General features: G+C 35.1%; 1 protein-coding gene and 1 pseudogene across 3 annotated transcripts; one reads left to right on the forward strand and one right to left on the reverse strand.

Moving 5' to 3' along the window:
- The first annotated feature begins 449 nt into the window (after positions 1-449).
- On the forward strand, positions 450-1,702 carry LOC311077146 (protein MAK16 homolog; annotated as a pseudogene). Its single transcript, XR_014609572.1, has 5 exons — positions 450-504; positions 691-765; positions 847-948; positions 1,207-1,272; positions 1,360-1,702. The product of XR_014609572.1 is annotated as a protein MAK16 homolog (transcript).
- A 2,640-nt stretch (positions 1,703-4,342) lies between these two features.
- On the reverse strand, positions 4,343-13,506 carry tti2 (TELO2 interacting protein 2). 2 transcript variants are annotated; one of them, XM_084138956.1, is made up of 8 exons: positions 13,426-13,492; positions 12,607-13,257; positions 9,212-9,398; positions 6,145-6,237; positions 5,866-6,050; positions 5,250-5,393; positions 4,916-5,072; positions 4,343-4,607 (listed from the first exon to the last, which is right to left on the reverse strand). In XM_084138956.1, exons 2-8 carry the CDS (start codon positions 13,236-13,238, stop codon positions 4,518-4,520), a joined length of 1,488 nt encoding a protein of 495 aa, XP_083995082.1. In that variant the 5' UTR covers positions 13,239-13,257; positions 13,426-13,492; the 3' UTR covers positions 4,343-4,517. The 2 variants fall into 2 exon arrangements, with proteins under 2 accessions (XP_083995082.1, XP_083995081.1); XM_084138955.1 differs by having other exon boundaries at positions 12,607-13,506.
- Between the last annotated feature and the right edge of the window lie 412 nt (positions 13,507-13,918).

Consider the following 13,918-nt stretch of genomic DNA (forward strand, 5'->3'; position numbering starts at 1 on the left):
AAAATAATAATTTTAATGTTTCTGAAATAAGGTCGCTTCTTAAAAGGCTTATATGATTGAAAAATAGATTACAGTAATATTGTAAAATATTATTACAATTTAAAATATTTATTGTAATTTAGAATGTTATATGTTCCTGTTTTGGCAAAGCTAAATTTTCAGCAGCCTTTACTCCGGTCTTCAGTGTCACATGATCCTTCAGAAATAATATAATATACTTATTTGGTGTTCAAGAAACATTTAATTATCAATATTTAGAATGGTTGTGCTGCTGCTTAGTATTTTTGTGGAAACCATTTAAAGATTCTTTGAATATAAATAAAAAAAATAATGACATTAATCAGTATTAATTTCTTTTAAAAATTAAATTAAAAGGTGAAGAATTGTGTAATTTCAATGCCTGGCTGACATGTATATCATCTCTTAAATGGTGCCTTTTTTGTATCCAGGAGAAAACTGGTTCCACTTAGTAGAAAAGTAGAGAGACGAGAAAAGAGGAGGGAGGTGAGTGATTTACTGATGATGCATGCAATCCTGAATATTTTTATATCCTGTATTTTTATTTTGTTTGAGTGTTTATACAGCTGAGTTCTCTTCCCTTCTGGGGGGCCCTGATTTAAAATAACTCTTGGGATCAAATGTGGAATTGAATTTGAGTGTTATTTACTCACTTTTCCGTCTCTCCAATAGGAAAAAGCCCTTATTGCTGCTCAGCTGGAGAATGCTATTGAAAAAGAACTGCTAGACCGTCTAAAACAAGGAACAGTACGTGGATTTTTGGCACATGCTTTTCCTGCTTTTGTGCCAGATCAGTGATTGCATTTAAAGTTTCCTTTTTCATTTTAGTATGGAGACATATACAACTTCCCCATCCACGCCTTTGATAAAGCTATGGAAAAACAGGATGAGGAGAGTGAATCAGAATCAGAGGAAGAGGAAGACGAAGAGGTATTAACTTTATTTCCTGTCAGCTGCGTTTCTATTACTTGTATGTCTATTACAGGACAGTGTACACCACTTTTTAAAAGTTTGGAGATGGTGAGATTTAAAAAATAATAATAAATTCATGTGTTTGACTTTAAAAAAAAAAGTCTCCTATGCTCACCAAGGCTGCATCATATTATTATAATTTAAAATTACTTTTTATATTTTAATATTTAATTTTAATTATGTTTAAATTAAAGCAGTTTTTTTTCTGTCTTTCAGGTGTCTGGGACGAGAGAATTTATTGCTGAGGATGAGATTGAAGAGAGTGATCTCAGTGATTTTGAGGTAATTTAGATGTAAAATGTTACATTAAAAAAAACATGATTTAATATCTGAGAGTGACATTATCTAAATCCTGATTTTGTTTTACAGGATATGAACAACCTGAAGGGAAGCAGTGATGAGGATGAGGAAGATGATGATGAAGAGGAATCAGTGAGGAAGAGTTGGAGGAAAAGAAAAAGGCCAAAACGAAAGGAAAAGCTCCACTCAAAGGCCCAATCAGGAAAAAACGTGCATATGTGGAGATAGAATATGAACAAGAGTCAGAACCAGCTCAGAAAAGCAAGGCCACATAGAGACTAAACTGATGTGTGCACCAACAGTTGTAACTCTGCTTCCTTGTGGAACATTTCCAAATCATCGAACATGATCTTTTACTACACCTACATTTAATAACAATGTACAATAATCAAAATCTCTATTGTGGTGGGATTGTTGACTTCTTTCATCTGTGCTTATGCTGTTTCAAAGCATCAGGTTTTTTTGTAATGATGTTCCGTTGTGTACTTTTGTATCAACTTTGACCCATATTCATACAATAATAAACTTTATTTGGAATACATATACATATACATACATACATGCTATATATTTTAGTGCCTGTTAGTTTGACTGTAGCTGGTGTTCTATTGGCAAAAAACATAACATTTATACATTTAAGTATTGTATTGTGTTTGACTTTGAATGCATGTTTTATTTGTATCATCATTTACATTTCATACACCCACCAGCAATTACACTGCAGATCACTAGAAAACATTTAAACAGTCAAAACTGCCTACAGTGAAAATGCTGTTAGTAAGACAAGTACACATAATTTTAAAACATTTATTGCAAAGAAAAAATTTGGAGTGAAATCCCGGAGTCAAAAAGTTACTCAGACCCATGACATAAAAGCAAAATCCTTTACATCATCTAAAAGAAACCATTGGTTCTTCTCTAAGCATTGCACAATGTTGAAGTACCATTGTTAGACATTTTTTTTATGCTCAAGATAATTTGGGGCTCCAAAAAAAGATCCATGCTTATGATTTTATTAAAAACTGTAGTGCTGTTAGTATTATGGCAGATTGCAGGATTTAGTGGCCGTTTAAAAAAAATCTCCATTAAGAGGGAGCAGTGACAAATCAAGTGGAAAAAAGAAAGTAGAAGAAACTTCCCTCCTTAGAGCACCTCTAGTATCCACTGTGCAATATATATATATATATATATATATATATACAGTGAGTAAAATAATTATTTGATCCCCTACTGATTTTGTAAGTTTGCCCACTTACAAAGAAATGAAGGGTTCAGAAAATCCAGAAAAAACACATTGTATAAAGGTTATAAATTGATTTGCATTTTATTAAGTGAAATAAGTATTTGATCCCCAAGCAAAAGATGCCTTTGTGCTTGCCAACAAAGGTTTCTCCACCAAGTACTGAAGTAAAACTTTTATTGTAGTTGGTCACCAGGTTTGTACACATCTCAGGAGGGATTTTGGTCCATTGCTCTTTACAGATACTCTAAAAATCCTTAAGGATTCTTGGCTGTCGCTTGGCAACTCAAAGTTTTAGCTCCCTCCACAGATTTTTGTGTTCTTGAGGTCATAGTCAGCATTTCTCTTCCTTCAAACACTGCGAACTGAGTCGATGCCAAAGAGCTCAATTTTGGTGTCATCTGACCACAGCACTTCCTCCCAAGCCTTCTCTGAATCATTAGATGTTCATTGGCTAACTTCAGATGGGTTTCTACATGTGCCTTCTTGAGCAGGGGGACCTTGCGGGAAACTGCAGGATTTCAATCCATTGCTGCGTAGTACGTTACCAATGGTTTGCTTGGTGACTGTGGTCCCAACTGATCATTAATGAGCTCCTTCCGTGTAGTTCTGGGCTGATCCCTCACCTTTCTCATTATTATACGTACCCCATGAGGCGAGATCTTGCATAGAGCTCCAGACCGAGGGCGAATGATTTTTCATTTTGTATTTCTTCCATTTCTGAATAATCACAACAACAAAAGTCTCCTTCTCACCAAGCTTCTTGCTGATGGTCTTGTAGCCCATTCCAGCCTTGTGCAGGTCAACAATCCGGTCCCTGACGTTTGACAGCTCTTTGGTATTGCCCATGTGGGTGGAGAGGTTGGAATGGAAGATACAGATTCTGTGGACAGGTGTCCACTGACATTAGGAGTACTTTCTTAAAGTGACAGGGCTAATCTATTCCACATGGACACAACATGTGGGAGGCAGAATTCTTGCTGGTTGGTAGGGGATCAAATACTTATTTCACTCGATCAAATGCTAATCAATTTACAATCTTTATATAATGTGTTTTTCTGGATTTTTTTCTTGGATTCTGGATGGTTGATATTCTTTCTCTAACCATTAAAATAAACCTACCATAAAAATTATAGACCCTTCATTTGTCCCCTATCAAACGTACAAAATCAGCAGGGGATCAAATCATATTTTTCCCACTGTATATATATGTTACCGGCAAAGTGTGTAATCCGGCATTCTATAGAATGCCTAGGTAATGTATAGAATTAGGTAATGTATTTTTTGCAAAAAACATCAGGAATTCTATACATTGCCTAGGCATTCTATACAATACCGGGATTTCACACTTTGCCGGTAACATATGTTTATATATATATATATATTTGTAGTGGTAAGTTGGTTGACATTTAATTTATGCAGTTGAGAAGACATGATCAGCAAGGCATGCAACACCCAATACCAGAACAAAGCACAATGAACAAAAATGTACTTTCAGGTAACCTGCACTAACCATGCAGATGCTGCTAAATGGAATGAAGAATGAATGGGGATGCTAATGGAAGGCACTTTCCAGGACTTTTAAAACTATATTGGACACATTAGAATGAATATGTTATTTACAGGTTACCTGAAGTCATTTAGAACAAAAGTATGCCTTGTATTTACAAATGCATTTACAAAGGACAAACACTTGTATTTAGTATGGTCACTTTAAAAGAGAACTGGCTGTGTACAACAAGAAGAACAGTCTATTCAAAATGTTTATTTAAAAGGTAATTGAGAAAAGACTTGACAAAATCATCTCTCAAGTCAGGTTGTTTTAGCTTCATTTTATTTCTCTCTCGCTCTCTCAAATATGTATAAACAGTTCCCTTGGATAGTCCAAACACAGAATGTATTACAGTATTTTTTATTACAGATTCAACTCAGCTAACTTCACCTCCATAAATGGGAAAAGGGGCATGTATTATTGCCAGCTTACAGCTTATTGACACAGTGGTGCTGCAGTGACTTTCTGAATACACATCAACACAGCATCAGGGACACAACTGCTGTCTACCTCTCTCAGAAGAGTCTAAAAAAAAGGAGGGTGAAATAAGGCAAGGAGAAAATGGGAAAGTGGATTTAATATATGTAGAAACTGCATGCAATATCTATCAGAAGAGCAAGATCTCATAAAAGCTTAGTAAGTTCTAATTAGTCCCTTTTAAATAAGATTAGGCTTATACATTTATATTAATATAACGGTTTATAATTTTTAATTTTCATCAACTTTTATCTGAATGATGAAACAAGTACAGGATGACAGTTTTTACTTCTCTGGTTGAAGTTGATTCTTTTGTAATCACAAGATTTCACAAAATTAAGAATCGATATTCTCACCTGTAGTTTTCCTTTTGAGCAGTGGTTGAGCAGCAGTAAACATTGGGATGCTTCAGTCATGAGGTGCTCTTTCAGCTGAGTGGGTAATGAGTCTGATGAGATGTCAACCAGAAACCTCAGAAGACTCTGAGTTAGCAAACCCATCCTCTTCTCCATACTAGAGAGATACATATAAAATAAAAAAACATTGTGTTTAGAGTATTAAGCAAAAATACATAATAAGCTGTAATAAGCATACAAGAAGAGAGTGGAATAATCTCAGAACTGAATTAAAAAGTAAATTTCATGTAGTCGCACTGAAACATTGGTGATGTATAGTGCTTTGGATGGTCACCATGGCCAAGCAATCTGTAGAGTCTTTTGCAGAGCCTCCAGGATATTCAGTCTGCATTTCTCCTCTGGAGCATCCGAGACTTCCAAATATCCAACAATCACCCTCTCCAGCCTTTTCATGTGACGAATAATTACTATACCCATCCTTTAAGATAACAGCATGAAATAATAAATGACAGACAACTTGGAACATAAAAGTATCTAAAGATTAGCAATATTATCATGATTACGCTAAATCTAGCTAAGAATACTCTAAATGTGCATGAAAAATTATTATTAATTATTATACTGCAATTTTCACCCACATTTTTGTCGTCACTCACAAAAAAAGGGAACTTTCAATGGATGGACAAGAATGATTAGAAAATATTAAAAATACTGTTTATTAACAAAATTATTTTATGGGTTTGGAACAACATGAGGGTGAGTAAATGATGATAGAATTTTCATATTTGGGTGAACTAACCCAATAGCAACCTGTATGACATCAGCCAAAATAGAAAGTATTTTTCTAAGGCGTATGTTTGACAACAACTATTAACAAGTGTTGCATATTTATTGGCCTATTACTGAAATAACTAATATCAAGATGGCTACCTTAACAACTTAATCCTCACCTCTCAATAAGTAAGACAAGATTTCTGGCATATACACGACGAAGGTCAATCTTGTGCTCCATTTCCATGTATGTCAAGACGTGCCGGAGCATATTGTCAAATCGATTTTGTTTACGCCGTGTACCTGCAAGGGCTGGAGGTTTCTCAAGGACTGACAGCAAATCTATAAGGCAGGGCAACACAACCTGAAGAAAATACAAAAAAAGATGAGATACATAACCTAATCTAAAAATGAAAACCACACATCTGCATTCAAGTACGCACATGTGAAAGCATCACCTGTATAAGCGTGGCCTCAGATGTGTGTAAGTGATTGAATACAGCATGATAGAGCACCTGAGCTCTGTTGAACTGCCTCAGATCAGCACCAGGCTAAGGAAGGAGAAAGTCAAATAAACACACATCAAATACTTGTGTCAATTAAAAAAATACAATGACTTATAATGTTCTCCAGGGTTTGATGTCTCTCTTATGAATGTCAGGAGCACATTATTAAAGGGTCATTCCGTGTCAACTCAACAAGTGGTTCCCAGCTAAAAATTACATTTTAATAAAAAAAGATCTGTTGAAAGAAATGTATAAATAAAGAAGAAAGCCTAAATGTTTTCTTAAATGTATTAATCCACTATTTTGTGGAGGGGGGTCAGAATGACAATTTTTACTTGAGATTTGGAGCCAAATTACAGTGGGGTAAAAATGACACTAGAAAGATGGCAGCATCATTATTTTATTTTTACACAGCGATTGGTAGGTCTATTAGAACAATCTGTCAACTTTAGAAATCTTTGTTGCATTAAATACCAATGTTCAAAAAGGGAAAAAGCACTCAAGTTTTTTGCCCCAAGTTTGCTTGCCTGTAACTCAGGAAGTATTAAAGATATCTTAATATGCTTTTAGATTATTGTTTTTATCAAACTTTTCTTTTGTTGTATTCATTTTGAAGGCCCTATATGCTTCAACCCCAGTGATATGGATATCTTAATGCGGCTCCATGAGTAATTGTTAAATTGTACACATTTTCATTGGTAAATAATAATGAAACTAAAAATGCAATTAAAAAAAAAAAATCTATTAACACAATTGCATAGAATATACCTGTCTGAGTGCCATGAATTCTCTTTACCCAAAGTTTGCATGGCTGTAACTCAAAAAGTATTAAAGATCTCTTAATATCCTTCAAGATTCTAATTCTTAAACCATTTTTTTTTTAAACTTTAATTTTTAAGGCCCTATATGGTTCAACCCCAGAGATATTGGGATGTCAATGCGGTAACATGTAGTTACGATACTGCATATTTGAACTCTTGGTAGCTTCAGAAGCTGTTAAAATGAAGAAAAAAACCCTACTTCCAATTATCCCTGAAACTGATTCAAATATAGATTCGTATAAATACACTTTTGAAGGCAAGTTAATGTGCCTCAACTTGACCATTTCTGTGTATTTTTTGCACTCAGATGGGTATGTTTTATGCAATTGTTTTCATAGAGGGAAACAAGATCATTTCTAGTTTCAACTATTTATTCTTCAGACATTCCCCTTTAAATGGAATAAGTATCAGCTGCATATAAAAGTGAACCATATTTGATTTTCGACCATTGAAAATGGTTACACAGGCACGCAAACTTTGGAAAAAGAGTTCATGGCACTCAGACAGGTTACAGGTATATTCTATGCAACTGTGTTGATAGAAAAAAACTATACACATTATTTGTTCTTCAGATATTCCTCTTTAAAAGAAAAAAGTATCAGCTGTATGCAAACAAAGTGACCCAAATTTGCTTTTCAACCACTAGAAATGTGTCAAATTTACCAATTGACTCATGGAACCGCACTAAGAACTGCATATCTCTGGGTTTTAAGTGAAGATACCGAAAAGAAATGTTTGTTAAAAACCAGCATCTAAACGGTAATTAAGATATCTTTAATACTTCTGGGGTTACAGACATGCAAACTTCGGGCAAAAAATACAAGAAGTGCTTTTTCCCATTTTTGAACTGTTGGCATATAATGCAACAAAGATTGTAAAAAGATTGTAGAATCTAAAGTAAACAGACATACCTAATAGACCTACCAATCTCTGTGTAAAAATAAAATAATGATGCTGCCATCTTTCTGAAGTCATTTTTACCCCTCTGTAATTTTGCTCCAAATCTCAGGTGAAAATTGTCATTTTGCATTTAATATTTTGGCTTTAATCACTACTTATATTTGTCTTTCTTCAGAAAAAAAATATTAACAAAATCAAAAATTTGAAACTTCGGGGAAGTTTCAGAAATATGGTTGATTTGACCCTAAAATGACTAAAATTCAGAGACACAACAATCTTTAAAGGGATACTCTACCGTTTTTTCATATTAAACTATGTTATTCCCTTATCTAAGACGAGTTGATACATACCTCTCTCATCTCAGTGCGTGCACTTAATCGCTCTAGCGCGCGGTGACACTTTGAAACCACTTAGCTTACCCCAGTATATTCAATGGTATCTAGCAGCAATAAATTTAGAAGTGACCAAACACATCAACGTTTTCCCTATTTAAAAACAGTTACACGAGTAGTTATACGACCAAATATGGTGACACAAAATAAAACGTGGCGCTTTTCTAAGCGGGTTAAAAAGGATAACTATAATGTATGGCGTAATAGCACTTTTGGAAGTACTTCAACTGGCGCAGTAAAAAGTCACACCTGATCCTCTTCCTCTCACTTCTGTCAATAGTGGAAAGAGGATCAGGCGTGACTTTTTACTGCCCCAGTCGAAGTACTCCCCAAAGTGCTATTACGCCATATATTATAGTTATCCTTTTTAACCCGCTTAGAAAAGCGCCACGTTTTATTTTGTGTCACCATACTTGGTCGTATAACTACTCGTGTAACTGTTTTTAAATAGGGAAAACGTTGATGTGTTTGGTCACTTCTAAATTCATTGCTGCTAGATACCACTGAATATACTGGGCTAAGCTAAGTACTATCAAAGTGTCACCGCGCGCTAGAGTGATTAAGTGCACGCACTGAGATGAGAGAGGTATGTATCAACTCGTCTTAGATAAGGGAATAACATAGTTTAATATGAAAAAAACGGTAGAGTATCCCTTTAAGGGTACATGAACAGCTGTAGAATGTTCACTATTTATTGAATTACAAGCATATTTAACATTACTCCTCTGCCATCAGCTTATTTCATGGAGCTTACTTGAATGTGAATGGAGAAGGTAATTCTAGAAATCATTAATGTTGCATTTTATAATGCCTTATAATGCTGCTCTGTAGGCAGATTTACATTCTGGAACATTTTTTGCATAAAAAGACAGTTGTGGTGACAAAATATTTACAAAAATGACTTACCACATTGAGAACAATGTGATGCAGGCAGTGCACACCCAATACTTTGTTTTCTGTGCGATAATCATCAGATATAAGCAAAGAGGGCGGAAACACCTTCTCCAAATACTCTGTTAAACAGGGTCGTCCAACCTGAACCAGCATCCAGGAAAATACATGCTTCACTGCCTGGTTACGCTTCCAGCTCTCCCTGAACAGAATAAAGGACATGCTTGAGTGCATTTAATACCATATTATTATTATTATGTGCTCTTGGGTAATTTCTGTGTTGTAATTTAAAAAAGAATAGCAGACTTTCAGAAATATGCTCCGGTCAAGCTTTTTTAATTGTAACTTGGTCATTTACACAATGATAAGAAAATGAACATGACTGAAAATGAACACTCTTTTCTATATCTGAATGTTTACTACAGACAAAATTAGGGATGATCCGATACCAGTATCAGTATAGGGCCCGATACTGCGCTCGTTCTCATAAAAATGTTCCGATATTAAAGGTGCTATAAGCGATCTCACCCGTTTTTTAGGCCAACACATTTTTTTTCACATACCGCAAACATCTCCTCACTATCCGCTAGCTGCCTGTCCCCTGAACACACTGTAAAAAAACACGGTCTCTGCAGACAGCCCAGGCTCCACAAAATGCAGCAAAAACAAACTGAGCAACAAACAGAGCGACCCGCAGCATGAAACATAACAAACTGTTCCAGCCAATAACCGACAAGAATGATGTGGGGGTGGGGTTCGGGGGTTAGTGCGCGGATGAGGAGGAGGGAGGGTCTAGCTAGCCTCCGTTTTGTTTGATAATAATTCAAACATCAACAAGAGGTTACGCCAACCGAGATCGCTTATAGCACCTTTAACAGCCGATACCACACAGCGTGTGCACAGTGTTTGTGTCCAGACAAAGAAACAGGGAGTATAATGGGGATAAAAGAGAAGACTGTCTGTGAAGTAAATGTATCTATTAGTGAAATATTAAACAAAATTTAGTAACGCCACCTATATAGCTGTGGTGCGTGAGCTGATAAGACAAAAAACGCACAGTGGAATACTTCTGTTGCATGCTCTTGATTTCTGATCGTTCACTCAGCATGCATGCATCATTTGGATTAAAACTAAATTGTAAATGTAAGTAAAACATAAACTGTTACGAGATTTATTTATAGCCAGTGGTTCCTCACATTAATACAGGACGTTTGCAAGTGAAGTAGTTTTATGAACGCAAACATCCGAAGTGCACGCCCTGAAAGCTACCTCAGACAGCGTACCGGTATAAATACTGAATTAAACTCTCTTTCACTCTCTTTCACAAATTCACACAAAATTATGTAAAACGTCCGTTTTGGCGAGTATCCTGGTAAACATAGTCGGTTATATCCTAATGAACGTAAACAAAGAAAATGCGTAAAGTAGGTAAGTCTATATTGGATCTGTGCATTTCAGTCTTAAAGGGACATCAGCCTAATAAACCTGCTGCTGTGACAGCTGCTTTTTACTGTTAATCAAACTGCAAAAGACAAAGTTATCACAACTGATTTACTATTATAACTTTATAAAGATTCATCTAGATTTAATTTATACAGTGATGAATATGCAGTGTTATTTCACATTTGATTACTTTATTCAAATGATGTACCTGAAAACTACTGTTAGATCTACCTGAAAAAAACAACAACTTTGTTCTATTGTATTTATTTGTGCTATTTGTAATTTGATTATTTGTTCTTATTATATTACTGACTGCTTACTTGTCTTAATTTTTTTTTTCAATTTACAATAATTAGGCTAGTAGTTTTTGCTGTAGTATCAAAATTGGAATAGAGTATTGTGATATTTCACTGCTGTCTAAACATTTGAACCACTGACCCAATCCTCAGCACTGAGCCGTGCTGAAGCAGCTCTAAATATGTGCTATGCAATTAAATTATACATTTTAACATGCTAGCATACAAGGTTTTTTTCTCAATTTCTGTGGCCTGGTGGAGTTTGGGTTCCTTGCCAGTTGCCTCAGGCTTTCTTAGTTGGAGTTTAAAAGACACTTAATATTCAGTAATATTACTGACTTGACTGTACTGAGATTACTGACACACTGAATTGAGCTGGATCATGACACTATTGTCTCCTGCAGAGCTGCCTAAAAGCTGAATCGACTTTGTTTTGGTCCGACATTGGTCTGAATCGAGCTGAATAACAACACTTTTGTCTTCTGTGGAGCTACTTATAGTTGAATTGAACTCATTTCATGAATTTACACAATTATTGAACTGAACTGAATCAACACTGAACTGACTTGAGTTGAATAATGACACTTATCTTTTTAGAGCTGCTTTACAGCAGAATTTTATTTTTAATCATTGATTGTTATTTTCCTGTTTATTTTTGTAAAGCTGCTTTGAAACAACCTGTAAAACACTATAAATAAAGGTGACTTGACTTTTTGACCAATGAATTCCTATGATTGTTCCACAATGTTTTCTGTCATTTGTGATTACTGGATATGGATTATAAAAAGTTGTTTTGATTCAGACCAATTCTCTAATAAATCTTTTTGACTAATTTATCTAAAATAATTGGTTGTTCTAAGACCAATAAAACAACAAGACCACTATCTAGCTGATGGAATATTTTTGAGATAATAAAAATTATATATTAGTTACACTTTATTTTACAGTATGTGTACTTACAGTGTACTTACCCAAGAAAGTACTAGTAATATAAGTTACCTTATAAGTTACATGGGTTAAGGTTAGGTTTAGGGGTAGGTTCAGGATTAGTAACAATTTATAACCCAGTTATTGTAATTGCTATAATGAATACATATTATGTATACATGGGGAACAGGACTAAAATAAAGTGCTACCAAAACATTAATTTAATATTATTAATAAAATATTTTTGAGTTAAGAAAACGTAAGAAAAAAAAACATTTATATTTTACCATGTTTTTGCTATTTAATTAATTTAGACAATTTTAGGCTTGGAAAACAATTCTTAAAATTCCTTGATACTGCACAGTTGATGCTAAAAAAGACAAAGGTTACACTTTATTTTAAGGTGCCATTGTTACAGTGTAATTATAAGTACTGAGTAATATTATTAAGCATTAATATTATTAGCCTACATGATCTTACTATAGGGTTAGGGTAGGATTAGGATTTGGTTGAGGGTTAGTTGCATGTAATTATGCATAATTTACTGTTATTACAATGGTAAGTACATGTAACATATGTAACAAGGACAATGTAAAATGTGTTACCAAAACAAGTTCTTAAAAATTGTATACACAAAACTATACAGTATATTAAGGACTTGTCGTATATGAGATCTTAAATGTACTGCGTAGTAGGAACAAATTTTCACAGAGCTTTTGTACTGATGCAAGTGATGAAACTCACTTGGTTAATTCTGGCTGCAGTGTGTCAAGAACTGGCCCCAGAACTCCTTTCTGGTCCTCATCAAGTTTTCCAGACAGCAGCTCTTGCACTGTCCTGCAGCCTGTCAGTTCCACTACTGATGTTAAGAGTTCCAGAGCTCTTTTTCTGGAGGATGCACTGGTCCAAGGCTGCTCCTGCAAGTGTGTAATGGAGAATATACAGTAGGTGGGGGCTAGTGTGCGAACTAGAGACCTGATAGCTGGACTGTTTTGATCCTTCAGTGCTTTCTGAATCTGCAGAGACAACACAAGAAGCACTGTACTAACAGCCTGAGCTTTGGCCGGTATGTCCTCGTAATTCTTAGCAGGTAAAGTACCGCTGTCTGTGTCACATACTGGAAGGGCAGCGTAACGGGTAAATGAGTTCACTAAGCCCAAATACTGGCCTCGTAAATCAGTGTTCCCTTCAGGAAAGAGCCAGGAAAGACGAGCGTTTGCGAGCAGTTCTGCTGTGTCTTCCAAGATGCCCGCGCGGTTCTCATGTGCTTCTTCCACCTCGAAATGCTCACGAATGTGGCTCAAAGCAGCAAGAACAGAGCAGGAACCCGCTGTGTCTCCAATTTTCATCTCCCGAAGAACGTGTGCCACATCCATTGCGTTGTTTTAAATTCAGCTATCCGTGACAGTAGAGAAATATGAAGATCATATGACAAAAGCGTTAATAGTAGCTCAAGACCACTGATTTCTATAACAGTCTTAACACCTCTAGCATGTATTTTTTTGGAATCATTTAAATGATTTAGTCTTACTCTATGTACTATAAAACATCAACATTATTTACCCATACATCACTTCGACTCGTTCTATTTTATGCAGCAGCGGGTTGTTTAAGTGCAACCATTAAATATTTCCTCAGAAACTCGACCTATACTATAAAAGTTCCCATGTTGAAAAGACATATCCAAGCTAAGTAACGTTAAGGCACTTAAAAAAAGAAAGAAAAAAGGTGATATTAGTGATCACTTGTGGCTTTTTCTGTTGAGTGATTTTTCTGTAAGATTTTACTGATTATTTACTTATAGTCAAATAAACTGTTAATACATTTCATCATCCCATCTCATACTAAATTATTTCATTATTTATGAAACCGTCTTAAGTAGGCTATATATATTTTTAAAAACGAATTGCACATATTTTAATGTTAATGAAATAAAAGGACCCTTTATTATATAATATAATAATCACCATGAAATCAAAATATTTTGCCCCTAAAGGGACATGGAATACAGAGAAAGTTTGTGTTTGCTCCACTGATCTATATAGAGATATTTATA

Source organism: Abramis brama, assembly GCF_963993115.1.
Source record: "Abramis brama genome assembly, contig: SCAFFOLD_174, whole genome shotgun sequence".
Classification (NCBI taxonomy): Eukaryota; Metazoa; Chordata; class Actinopteri; order Cypriniformes; family Leuciscidae; genus Abramis; species Abramis brama.

Coding starts and splice junctions, on each gene's coding strand:
- tti2 (XM_084138955.1), bottom strand. CDS start 13,238: ATGGATGTGGCACACGTTCTTCGGGAGATGAAAATTGGAGACACAGCG. Junction 5,394..5,865: donor CTTGTCTTACTTATTGAGAG/GTGAGGATTAAG, acceptor GTTATCTTAAAG/GATGGGTATAGTAATTATTC. Junction 5,073..5,249: donor CTACAGATTGCTTGGCCATG/GTGACCATCCAA, acceptor GTATCTCTCTAG/TATGGAGAAGAGGATGGGTT.